This window comes from Ceratotherium simum, chromosome 21, assembly GCF_057802395.1.
Source record: "Ceratotherium simum simum isolate JZ-2026a chromosome 21, ASM5780239v1, whole genome shotgun sequence".
Taxonomy (NCBI): Eukaryota; Metazoa; Chordata; class Mammalia; order Perissodactyla; family Rhinocerotidae; genus Ceratotherium; species Ceratotherium simum.
In genome coordinates this window covers 14,911,898-14,925,422 of record NC_141920.1, presented here as the reverse complement: position 1 = coordinate 14,925,422, position 13,525 = coordinate 14,911,898, and the positions used below count along the sequence as shown (strand labels likewise).

Genomic DNA, 13,525 nt, shown 5'->3' with positions numbered 1-13,525 from the left:
TTGGGCAAGACACTGTCCCTCTCTGAACTTGTGTATACTCTGCTATAATGAGAACACTAGTACCTAGTTCTTAAGATTGTTGAGGATTCGATGAGATAATGTATGTAGATGCCCAGTAAACAATAGATAAACGCTCCCACCCTGCTCCCTCTGACCTGGGCTGAGTGAGCCCCAGGCTGCTCAGACCTGATTGTACAGGCTCTGTGACGCCCACAAGGCCAGGTCCCATCACATAGGAAACCATGGGGCATTGTGCTGGTCAGAGGGCAGCGGTCCTGGAAGACACCAGCATTCGCCCAGTTTCTGCACTTGCACCAGGGAGCTGATTGGTTAAGGACCATGCTGGTCATTTCCTGAAGGCCTCTGGTGGATGTGTAACACTTGGGAGGATGGGGAAACACAGAGGGGAGGAGCAGAAGATATTCTTGGCTTTTCTCAGCACATGTAGGCAGTTGCTTCTGCCTGTATATGGCTGGCCTGACTCCAGGGCCCACAGCATCCGGAAGGGGCTTCTGAATCATCAAAAATAGAATCAGCTCTGTGGAGGGGAATTTCTGGGTGGAAGATTCAGAGCCATAAGACAGAACAGAAGAGGAAGTGGGAAATTTCAGATCTAGAATCATAATCAAAGATCCGTAGAATATTAGAGTCACTGAATTTCACAGCCTGTGGGTGTAGAATGTCGCCGCTGTCCAGTCAGTCTGAGAATGTGGAGAGGTGGTGAGAATCTTATCACACAGGCAGTGTTATCTAATAGAAACGGAGTATGAGCCATATACGTAATTTAACATTTTCTAGGAGCCACAAAAAAAAGTGAAATTAATTTTACTATTCTATTTAACCTAATATATCCAAATTATTATCCTTTCAACATGTAATTAATATAAAAAATTATTAATGGGATATTTTACATTCATATTTTTCATGCTCAGTTTTTAAAATCTGGTGTGTGTTTTATACTTAGGGCAGATCTCAATTTGGACCGGCCACATTTCAAGTGTTCAATAGCCACACAGAGCAGGTGGCTACTCTATGGGACAAGGCAGATACAAGCCATTTCCATCATCTCAGAAAGTTCTACTGTGTAGGGCTGCTCTAGGCCATTAGAACCTGTGACCACTAACACTGAAATGGACCTTCCAGATCATGTAGCTCAGGAGTCATAGAATCAAATGCCTTCAGAGGCCAGGAAGGTGACAGAGTCAAATGAAGCGAGCCAGGGTAAACATTAAGGAGTGATGGGGACCGTGGCAAAAAAGAGAGTTCACACTTCAACTTAAGTTCTCCCACCACCTCTGCTCAACTCCAAACAATTGTTGCCAGGTAGCAAGGAGGGTCCCCTATTGCCAGATCTTCTGGTATTTGCTTTTCCAAGAGAAGCATAAGTCCAGGTTTTAATGTGAAATCTCCTGAATTTTAAATATCAGCGATCAATTGATAGTTTAAAATTCATTGTGGGGGAAGCAAAACAAAACCTGACAGTGGGCTGGATGCAGACCTGGGGACCACTGGATCACAAGCTCTGATTTGGTCTAAATCTTCCAGGCCACATCTCCTCAGTTTGCCTCTCCCGACCCAGTCTCTACCATTCTCCCCTTGCCTTGTGCCCCACGAGCTGGACCTGGGGGGACTGCATCAAAGGACTCTCTTGCATTCTGGCTTCTGTTGGTGTGATGGTGAATTTTATGTGTCACCTTGGCTGGGCCCAGATATTCGGTCAAAAATTATTCTAGATGTTTCTGTGAGGGTGTTTTTGAATGAGATTTACACTTAGATCGATGGAGTTTGAGTAAAGCAAATTGCCCTCCATAGAGTGGTGGGCCTCATCTAATTAGTTGAAGGCCTGAATAGAACAAAAGACTGACTTCTCCTGAGCAAGAGGGAATTCTGCCAGCAGACTGCCTTTGGATTCAAATTGCAACTCTCTCCGTATACACACACCCTGTTGGTTTGTTTCTCTGCAGAACGCTGACCAGTACAGCTGGATTTGGCCAGTGTGGAGCCCCAGCAGGAGAGCTGAGGGAGGGAGGAGAGGAGGATCCAGGGCCACTCCCTCCCTATGGAGGGATGACTCCCTATGGAGTCATCAAGGGCTGGATGTGTCCCAGCTCTAGTTAGGCGGCTCTCCCTCAGACCTCGGGCTGGGACGTGCTTCTCCAGGACTAGCCCTGCCTCCCGCCACCGCGGCCTGCGCTTTGCTCGTGGTTTCCCTAGGTGACCCTCTGCCCACACTTGTAACTAGACCCTTTACTAAGCTCTCCCCAAATTAGCTAGTTGATGTGCTTACTATCTCCTTCTGAGACCCTGACTATGCACTGCCATCTCTCTGATGAGGAACTGAAGTCCAAAATGGTGAAGGACCTGCTTGACGTCGGACGGTGTGTTAGGGGTGGAGCCAGGAGTCCAACGCAGCTGTCTGAACCCTCATCCAATGATTTTCCTTCCTCTGTTCTTTTCCGCTTACCATCACCGCCTCCATCCCTCTGCCCACCTGACTGCCCACCTCTGCACTTCTGTGTGAGGTATGCACTGGAATCCGCAGCTGTCTATCCTGTCGTTCTGCTCTGTGCACCCGCTCTTCATCGCTTCTACGCGTTGCCGTGTTTCCCACAGCGTCCTTCCTCCATATTTCACTTAAATACCCCCCTCAGTGATGGTCACCTAGGTGGCCTCCAGCTCCTTGGTACCTCCAACAACAGTGGCAGGAATATCCTCCTACGCTGTCTTCTTGGGGACCCGTGGGATCATTTGCTGGGTTGTGAACCCAGGCGCAGGATAACTGGGACATAGGGAAAGCAGATAACGGATTCCCCCAATCACTGCCACATTGCTTGCCAGGCTGCCGGGAACAGTTTATAGTATCGCCAGCGGAACACGAGGGTTTCTGTTTCCTCCCACTTCACCATCACTCATCGACCGCTTTTCTTTCTTTTTTTTTTTTAATTTTTATTTATTTATTTTTTTCCCCCAAAGCCCCAGTAGATAGTTGTATGTCATAGCTGCACATCCTTCTAGTTGCTGTATGTGGGACGCGGCCTCAGCATGGCCGGAGAAGCCGTGCGTTGGTGACCGCCCGGGATCCGAACCCTGGCCACCAGCAGTGGAGCGCGTGAACTTAACCGCTAAGCCACGGGGCAGCCCAATCGACCACTTTTCTAGTCTTGGCCCTGATTGGTGTATGGTTGAATCTTGGTTTAACTCCCATTTATCTGATGACAAGTGGGTTTGAGCATCTCTTTATAAACCTGCTGGCTGCTTAGATATCCCTTTTCAGAATGTCAGGTTCACATCTTTCCCTCGATTTTCTCTTGGGTGTAATGGTGGAAGGCTTCCAAAGATGGTGGGCAACCATCCTCTCCCCAGCGTGGATGCCGCTCCTCCCACCAAGGAGTGGAGCCCATTTCCCTCCCCTTGAACCAGGCTAACCTGTGACCTGCTTTGACCAATAGAATGGGGCAGAGTTGACATTCTTGGACTCCCAAGCCCAGGCCTTAAGGGGCCTAGTAGCTTCTGCTTTTGCCTTCCTAGGAGCCCACTGCCATGTAAAGAGCTCCAGGGGAGGCTCCTGGAGGAGCCACGTGACCCTAGAGGGTCCACAGCCATCGTGGACGTTCCCCGGCCACCACGTGGAGCAGAGACAAAACCAAATGCAGAAACGTGAGCCAATGAATGGCTGTCTTGTAAGGCCCTGGGTTTCGGGGTGACTTCTGCGGCCACAGGTAACTACAATAGGTCTCTTTGTTGGGTTTGTTTTTGTCTCTTCTGACTTCTGGGTGCTCCTCGTATAGTCCAGACATGAGTCCTTGGTATATTTCCAATGACTGCACCACCCCTGCCATCCCCTTCCTCCCACACCCCCAAGAGCACATGGGTGACTCCTTCCGGTCTCATTTCAGTGCCACCTCCTCGGAGAAGCCCTCCCTGACCACCCCGGCTGAAGCAGCCTCTGAGTCAGTTCGTCACATTGGCCAGTTTCGTTTTTGTCTTAGCCTGCATCAGGATGCAGAGTCACTCTGCTTGTTTACCCACTGCCTGTCTCCTCTGCTAGAAAGTAAGTTCCACGCAGGTGGGGACGGTGAACCAGCACGTACTCAGGTTCTAAACAAATATTGTAGGAGGACTAAATGGAAGAACGAGTGAACAGAGAAACGGACCAAACAGACTCCAGATCAGAGGGTGAGACTGCTGTCTCATCAATTCTGGTGTCGATTCATTTATCAAACGTTTCCTGAGCAATTACTATGTACCAGAAACTGCTCCAGGTCCCAGAGTGACAGCCCTGAGCAAAATAAAGTTTGTATTCTCCTAAGTTTATATTCTAGAGGGATAGAAAGCTAACAAACAAAAAAATAAACAATACAGTGTCCTGACTAAATAGTCAGAAGAAAAACACAGCAGGGTAAGGGAACGGAGAGTAATGTGTAATTACTCTCTGTAAACTCTCTGGTCTAAAATATCTCACATTTTAGACCAGATGCTCAGGGAAGCTGCTCTGGGGCAGTGACATTTGAGCAGAGACCTGAATGAAGTGAGGAGACAGGTATGTATTTGGGAGCTAAGTGTTCTAGGCATAGGGAACAGCATGTGCAAAGGCCCTGAGGGGGGAGAGTTTGGGTACGTGGCTGGAGTAGAGCAGAGATGGGAGAGCAGTAAGGAAGTGAGGTCAGGGAGGGCAATTCTGTGGAATCTCCAGCTCAGGAATTTTGGGCTTTGGAGCTCTTTTATGCCCAGAAAGTCAAATAATCTCCAGGCACAGTGTTGATTAACATTCTTTATTTTATAGCATTTTCAATCAGAAGTATTTGAAATCGTGATTCACCTGGTTACAGGTCCCGCGGATTCTCTGTGAATGAACTTCTCCCCTCCCCTGTCCTACAGGAGTGCACCCCCACCCCACCTGGCTGTGACTGACTGAACGCTGCCGTGCTCGCATGGGAAGCAGGCGGATCTCATCCTCACACTCGCTCCTCCCGCCGCTCCCAGAGAACATCTGTGACTCACTTGTGCTATACGGAGAGCAAGTCCAGTCCCTGGGTGCTGCCTCTCCAGCCTGTGCTGCTCGGGGAGCCTTGTCCCTCAGAGGCCCAGGAAGGGAGACTGGAGGCTTCCAGGCCCCGAAGCTGGTGCCTTTTCTGATGCTGGGCTAACGCTGGGCCACTCATTCCACCACACTTCCTGAGCGCCTGCTGGGCCCGGCACTGTGCTACTCCCTGGGGACGCCCAGATGCTTCTGCCTGACTCAAGGAGGGATCACACCCTCTAGGACAGCCCCCGCCAGCCACCGGCTCAGGGCAAGTCTCATTTGTCCCCGTCTGCAGAAGAGGATTACGATATTTGCCTGCCTGAGATACTTTATCCTGGACTTCTACAAGGCCTTAATTCATCTTTCGATTTTTCTCTCCCCTGAAAAACGTGGCCTTTGCTAATCAGATATGCTTACCACCTGGTGGGGGGCGGCCATACAGGCCAGCGGCCGGGACAAGGAGCAGCCGGCAGCCACACAGGCCCCTGCGGGCCACACGCAGGAGGGGCCTGGCTGGAGCGGCCGTGGGTCACCTGCGAGAGGGCAGGGCCCGGGCTTGGCCTGACCCCAGAATTATGGCCACACTGAATCAGATTAAGCAGGAAAACCCTCAAAAGCTTGAGTAGAGATGTCGGCCGGGGTTTGGAGAACTCCCCTGGGGTGCTCGGGAGCCGAGAGAAGCAGCAAGGAAGCTTTGCACAGTCCCCCTGTCCTCAGGAAACCATCTGTGTCCCCCCACTCCCACCCCAGTCTCCAGGGATTGGAAATAACTCGTATCAGCAGGGGTAATTGGAACAACTGGCACAGGATGGGCAGCAACCAGGCAGAACGCGCCGGCCGGGAACAGCTGGCACAGCTGGACTGGAACCGCATCCCCACACCTCTCTGAGGAAGATGATCCTAAAGGCAAAATGGTCCCTCCAGAGCGTAGCCTAAAGTCGTCAGGGGGGATGTTAGCTGTACCCGTGGGGACAGATGGCCTCCTATCCCAGCTGTTGACAACTGCCATTCCAGAGGCGCCTATTGTCGCTGAAGCTGGGCCCTCCTGTGCACTAACCACAGACCAGCTCAGAGTTACAGGAGCTTGTTTCTCAGGCAGCAGATCTGGGAGACAACTGGGACCTGAACTGCACAAGAGAGAAGGAGAAAGTGTCCTAGATAATGAACCTGTGGACCCAAGTGGACCACTGGAGGTCGCCCTCTCTTGCTGCGTACTGGATCACAGAAAAGAATTGCTTGATCATCCTGTAGGGTCTTAGCAGCAGGTGATGGCGAAAGCCTTTTGGGAGGGCCCAGCCCAAAGAGAGTCCCCAAGGGGGACTCAGAGGGTCCGAAATGTGTCATTGGCCAAGGTGGATGGCACTGCTGTGACATTGACTGAGTGGATGTCGGCCCAGTCCGGAAAGGTGCCCAGCTGGAAGATGGTCTGTGCCCACGTGTTCATGGCCAAGCTGAGCAGCAGGACGCCCATCAGGTTCATCAGGAGGCCTGTTCGCACCTGAAATGGAGCCCAGATGGAGGGAGTGGTCAGCTCGAGGCCCGTCAGACGGATGGGAAAACCCAGGCTCAGAATCAGGGGTCATTCACCCAGATCTCACAGCCGGAAGTGATGGAGCCTGGACCCAGGTCAGCTGATGCCCAAGACCCTTCCATCTTTACACTGCCCTCGGCTGTGCCTCAGAGAGCTGCAAATGTCCCCATTCGTTGACTGGTTTCGAGGTGCCAGGTACTATGCCACACAGTTGTCATAGGATAATATCATCAACCCTGGAAGCAGCCCCACCAGGGTTATTATTATGATCCCCATTTTACAGAAGAGGAAAATGAGGTGCAGAGAAGTTGGCTTACCCAATGTCAGACAGCTTGAAAATAATCTGATTTGGTCATTAGACAACCTCCCCCTCACACACACACACACACTCAGACACACTGCATGTCCAGTTAAGGCTATGCTCCTTTACTGGGAAGAATTTTTCTTCGGGAAATGTTTACCTCTTTAAGTAGCTGGAAAGAGTTTGCCCACTTGCTCCTTCCCAGGCTGACCTCTCGGACCACTCAGTCCCACCTGGGCTGACAGTCGCCGCTTCCCCCCTGGGTTTCTGCTTGCTCCGCGCTAGCACTGCCCAGCCGTGAACCGCACGGCAAGAAAGTTCTCCCTTTCCAATTCCCTTTAGAATTGGATCTTCACAGAGAACGTCTCTGTTAGGTGCTGCCATGCCCTTAACGCTTATCTCCTCCTTGCCAGTTATCTTTTTTAACAAACAGCGTTTCAGAACCTTCTCCAGGCAACTGTTATCAGGGAGAATTTAGTTATTTTGTTTTTTTTTCCCTTGCACTTATTTTTAGACTTACCTTCTAAGGCACGCGATACTGATTTTCCATTTACAGATGCAGCAAAAACTTTTCTTTTTAAATATTCTTATTTAGGTTTTTAAAAGACAAGTTGATGTAGTAAAATTGTTAAATAAATATTTACCACAGATGGTTCATTGACAAGGCATAAATCGTGAAGGCAGGATGCCCGATAACGAGGTCAAGAAACTGCCTTGTGCTCTCCTGCCTCTGTCCTAGGGAGTCTAAAGCCCCTGGCAACTTTGGAGGAGTGGGAGACTGGCCAAAGCTTTGGGGGAGCTGGGAGGAGGGCTGGGTCTTCCCTTTCCAGGGTCCTGGGAGCCTGGCTCAGGACGCCTGCTCAGTCCCACGTTAGTTTCTTTAACACCTACATCATTCCTCTCTCCAGAGCAAAACCTGCAGGTGGGCACGCCCTGCTCAGGCCTGGCAGACTGCAGGTGGCTCTGAAACTTCTGCCCCTCTGTGCCTCCTTCTACCCCTCTGCATCGTTCTGTGTTTCTCAACATCTCTCAGCAAGTTCCTACCTCTCAGGGTCTCTCCATTTCTCTCACTGCCTCTCTGTTCTCAGAATCTGTGCTATGTCTGCATGGCTGCCCCTCTTGGTGTCTTTTTCTCTACATAGCCTTCCAGCTTCCACACTTGTCCCTCCCCACTCTAACAATCCACTCCACCCAGCAGCCAACATGATCTTTTAAAGGCAGAAGTTAAATCACATCATCGCCCTGCTTAAAACCCCTTAAAGGCCTCCCACTGGGGTTTGAATAACATCCCAAGCCTGTGCCCTGCACTCTGCACCTCCCCCACCCCAAGTCTCTAAACTCATCCTCCCAACTCTGCTGCAGTCACACCAGCCTCCTTGCCCTATGTTCCCAAAACGCACGGAGCTAGTCCTGGCCTCCCGGCCTTTGCACTTGCTACTCTCTGCTTGGGGTGCTCTCCCCTTTTCTGTGCAAGCCTGGCTGCTTCTCACTATTCAGGTCTCAGCAGCTCATAGGTCACCTCCTCAGAGGGCCCCTACCTGCCTGTTCCATCTAAAGTAATCCTCCTTCTCCTGTCATCCTCTCCCAGTCCTCCATGTCTTATTTCCTTCATAGCACTTAGCAATATCGAAATTTACATTTTTAAAAATCTGCTGTACTTGTTGACTGTCTCCCTTAGTAGAAAGCAACCTCCTTGGAGGTAGATCTGCTGTAACCCAGCGTCTGGAACAGAATGCACTCAGCCAACACTTGTGCCATGGATGAGCTTGTGCAGCGGATGAGCGAACACGTGAATGAGCGTCTGTCTCCCTAGGTCTCTGCTCTCTGGTTGCTCTGTGGTCTCTTTCTGCCTCTCACTCTTGCTCTCTCTCCATTTATCCTGCTGGGGTCTCTGAGCCTGGAGGGCCTGCGTCGTGAATTGATCCCTCTTCTCAGTTGCACCAGTTTAGGATTTGCATTCCCTGAGTGCCCACTGCACAAACGCCCCAGGCAGCCCGTGGAGGGGAAGGGGCAGCAGGAGGCAGGAGGAGGGAGTGGTTCAGCAGGGGCGCGTCGGGGAGAGGGAACACGCTGCCCAGTGGCTGAGGCCTGCTGAAAGCCGGTGTCCCCCACGGCCACAACCCTGGGCTTCTGTCTCCCTCCTCAGCTGGCTGGGCACTGAGGCCACCCCTAAGTCCCAGGGGTGGTCTGCTGCTCCTCTCTCCTCAAGATTCTGGGCACGGAGCAGTTGGCCCAACAAGGAAGAAGAGAGAGCAGTGCCCGGAGTGAGGGGGAAGTCCCTTGTCCCTGAAGCAAACTTCGGAAAGTAGGCACTCCAGCAGTGTTTCCTGAAATTGTCTAAGAATGAGAATCATCCCAGAGCGTTTGCTAGAATGTATCTTCCTGGTCCCGCACAGAATGACCTCTTCAGAAATTGGGAGGGTGGGGGTGGACTCCTGCCTAGACGCCTTGCCGCCCACCTGGGGTCCACCCACTCTCCGGGGCCTCTGACAGGGAACGCCCAGACTCACCATGTCTTTGACCAGCAAGTGTCCGGAGGCGAAGGCGATGGAGTTGGGGGGCGTGGAGACCGGCAGCATGAAGGCGTAGGAGCAGCCGACGGTGCCAGGAATCATCAGATACAGGGGGTGCACTCGCAGACGGATGGCCTGGGCCCGGGGTGGGGGTGGGGGGCGGGAGAGACCACGACAGAGAGAAGTACAGGGGAACCACAACAAGAGACAGACGTAGAGACAGAAAGAGAGACAGAGACACATGGACAGAGATTGGCAGAGTGAGGGGGAACAACAGAAACAAATGAGAAGACAGATTCAGAGACACACGAAGAGAAATGGAGCCACAAACACAAATACACAGAAAGTAGAGATACAAATATGCAGAAGTAGAGACAGACAGATAAGAAGAGAACCAGACCATGGGAGAGATGCAGAGAACATTCCCAAGGTTAGTGACATCCTGGGGCCACACTGCAGGGTCATCAGGGAGGATGGGCTGGGGAGATTTATCTAGAACATTCCTTCTCCAACTTGAGAGTGCATCAGAATCACCTGGAGGGATTGTTAAAACACAGACTGCAGGCCCCGCCTCTCCCAGGGTTGCTGACTCAGCAGGTCTGGAGTGGCCCCAAGAATGTGCATCTCTAACAAGTCCCCAGATGATGCTGATGTTGCTGATGCAGGGATCACATGCTGAGAATCAGGGCTATAAAAGTCCCGAGCCTGGTCCTCCTCTCAGCCAGACAGTCTAAACAGCTGGCCTCTGGGCATGTTTTGTTGGGGCCTCACTGGGTTTCAGAGCTCAACAGAGCTCAAGACTGCATCTGTTGGCAAGCATTTCCAAATTTCTAAGACTGTGGATCAAACAAACAGGTCTGTGGGTTGGTCTCAGTCAGAGGCACACCAGTTTGTCACTTCTCTCAAATGACATGTATTCATCTATAATTCATGTCGATCAGTTCTCCACCATTTTATTTAAGATAAGACATTTTTGGCCTTTCTAGGGAATTTTTGCAACCTAAAAGCATATAAATTTTCTCAAAGAGCACTAAAATCACCCCCTTATGTATAACGTATTTTGATTTTGATGATAAGCAATATTTAGAATAATATGTCATTTGCTAGCATCTTCTCCAGCAAAAGCTGCCCCCGCAGACCTGGTTGGGTCTATTCTCCCTCCCCCGCCCTGTACCACCCCATGGCAGCCCCCTCTCTCTCAATTGCCAGGTCCCTCAGATCCTAGGGAAAGACTCGATTAAATCCAATCACACTTAGCAAGGGCATGGGACCCCCACCCCACACTGCTGGTGGGAGTGTAAAATGGCACACGAACTTTGGAGGGCAATTTTCCCATATCTAACAAAATCATAAATGCACATGCTCTTTAATCCAGGGATCTCAGTTCTAGGAATTTATCTAGATATAATCAAACGTGTACAGACAGGGAAAGGTCAAGGTAGCATTGTTGGATCATAGCAGAGCTGGAAACAACCTATATGTCCCTCAGTAGGAGATGGATTAAGAAAATCACAACTATCCACCCATAATGGAATATTCTCTAGACATTGAAAAAGAATAAAGAGTATTTCTGTGTATGCTAATACAGTGTGATCTCCCTTATAAACTGATGTATAAATAAGCAAACAAAAAAAACAAAAACAAAGTGGTTCGGGTAAGTGTGCCTGGCTCATCACTGTTTGCATGCAAAGCATATACTTGCAATGCTGATTTTATTTTATCAATTTTGGATTATGTTGAAATCATCATATGGTTTGGTCTTCTTTAATCTCTTTCAATATAAAACTATATTGATAGTTTCTCCTGTTAATCAGTTTTGAAATTCCTAGGACAAACTCTACTTGAGATGATCTGTGCTTCTTTCCATATGATGTTGGATTCATGATGCTGTTTGCATCTTGGTTAACATGTGAGATTGAGTTCTGACTTTTGTTTCCTTTGCTCTCCTGCTTGGTTTTGGTGTCAGGGTTTTGCTAACCTTACACCTGGATTGAATGGCTTTCTCCACCTTTCTGTGCTCTGGAGCACTCTGGGTCAGGGGGAACGATCTGTTCCTTGAATGTCGATAGCTCTCACCTTAGCCAACCCTCCGGGGCTGGTGATTTTTAGAGAAGTGGTTCTCAACTGGGGATGATTTTGTCCCCCTAGTAGACACTTGGCAATGTTTAGAGACATTTTGGATTGTCACAATTCAGGGGGAGCTTTTGGCATCTAGTATATAGAGACCAGGGAGGCTGCTAACCATCCAACTCACAGGACAGCCCCACATGGCAGAGAATTCTCTGCCCAAAATGTCAGTGGTGCTGAGAATGCCTGCTTTAGAGGGAGCCCAGAGCTTTGCTGACCATTAGAGTTTCCCCTATGGCTATCTGTCTACTCAGATTTTCTACTTCTTCTTAATCCAAATTTGGTAATTTATATTTTCCTAGAAAACTCTTCATGTTACCATGGATTACTTTTCCCAAAGGAGGGAATTTGGTGCACTTTGAAAATTTTTACTCTGTTTATGCATGTCTTAAAGAAAAAAATAATCTGGGCCGGCCCCGTGGCTTAGCGGTTAAGTGCGTGTGCTCCGCTACTGGTGGCCCGGGTTCGGATCCCAGGCGTGCACCCCGACGCACCGCTTCTCTGGCCATGCTGAGGCCGGGTTCCATGTACAGCAACTAGAAGGATGTGCAGCTATAACATACAACTATCTACTGGGGCTTTGGGGAAAAAAAAAATAAATAAAATTATAAAAAAGAAAAGAAAAATATCTTTTCCAAAAAACCATGGCTCTGACACTCAAGAGCAACGACCCTTGGAGCCCCCTGGTGGAGCTCCCGGTAGCAGGGGAGAGATTTCTGAACCTGTATCAGGGGAGAGGTGTTCCTGCCCACCACCCACCCGTACCCTGCAAGGACCCTCACCAGCTCCGCCAGGACGGGCAGGAAGATGATGATGGTGGCCGTGTTGCTGGCAAACTCGGTGAAGAAGGAGATGACCACGGTGATGAGCAGCACGGCCAGCACGGGCGGCACGTTCTCCAGGGGGTGCAGCTGCCCGCCGATCCACGTGGACAGCCCCGACTCCTGTGGAGGGAGGGGACAAGGGCATCTCTTCACACCCTAGCACTCCCCGCCGCCACCCTGAGGGCTGGGCCCAGGAGAGAGGGTTAGGATCACCACAACGATGACAACTGCCCCCTTCACACGCAGGCCGACTGAGGTTCACAGACAGTAAGTGACCTGCCGGAGGTCACAGCGGAGGTCACAGGTTCGAGCCTGGACTGAAATCAGCTTCTCTGCTTCCTGAACTGCTCTCTACTCCACACTCTGCAGGCCCGCGGCTCCAGCCCTCAAACAATCCATTTGGTTCTCCAAATAATCTGTTTGGTTCTAGCACCCGGTAGCTCTAACTTGAGGTGGGAGAGGGGAACTGGACCCTCTATGATAAATCTTCCCATTCCTCCAACAATGGTTATTAGTTACAAAAATATTAACGTAATTATTTATACAAAATATTAATCTTATAATTATACAATCTTTTAATATACATCAAATATATAATATATACAAGATAAACTATATATCATATATCATATAAAACATATATCAGATATATATCAAATACAACACTATCAACATGATTACCAATAATAAAGATATTTATGATCAATAATAAGGATTATTACAATGATAATACAAATATTAACATTATCGACATTATCATAAGAATCGCCATTATTGAGGCTCTGCATGCATTACCCCCTCGACTTCTCCCAACCATCCTGTAAGGTAGACACTGGTCGCTGTGGGACAGAGGAGGACCCTGAGCCTGGCAGAGTTTCTGTGACTTGCCCACGGTCCCCAAAAGTAACGACTGAGATGTATTTCACAATCAGCGCCGTGTACTTCTGTAAGCTAACATGCTCCCGCAAAGCTCCATGTCACCCAGGCACCCTCCTCTGGACACGAGCAATGCCCAGAGCTGACGGTAGCCCTCCAGGACAGAGAAAGGGCCGGTTAGACCATCCCCTCCCTGGCTCCAGACTCCACCCTGCCATCAATGCTGCCGAATTATCTCCACGCTCTCTCTGCTGACTTCTCTAGGAGTTACTCTGTTTACAAGTATATAATATGTATACTCTCCCCACCTCTGCCCTCCCACCATCAAAT

General features: G+C 49.9%; 1 protein-coding gene across 4 annotated transcripts in view; it reads right to left on the bottom strand.

The window, feature by feature from the left end:
• Positions 1 to 5,760: 5,760 nt before the first annotated feature.
• The window catches only part of SLC13A3 (solute carrier family 13 member 3), a 76,711-nt gene continuing 68,946 nt past the window's right edge, over positions 5,761 to 13,525 (bottom strand). For all 4 annotated transcript variants that reach the window (XM_004430308.3, XM_087445177.1, XM_087445178.1 and 1 more), the window contains 3 exons: positions 12,278 to 12,439; positions 9,366 to 9,503; positions 5,761 to 6,521 (listed from right to left, as the gene is read on the bottom strand). In XM_004430308.3, coding sequence (XP_004430365.1) covers positions 6,345 to 6,521; positions 9,366 to 9,503; positions 12,278 to 12,439 — 477 coding nt within the window. In that variant the 3' untranslated portion in view covers positions 5,761 to 6,344. The remainder of the gene's footprint in view (positions 6,522 to 9,365; positions 9,504 to 12,277; positions 12,440 to 13,525) is intronic.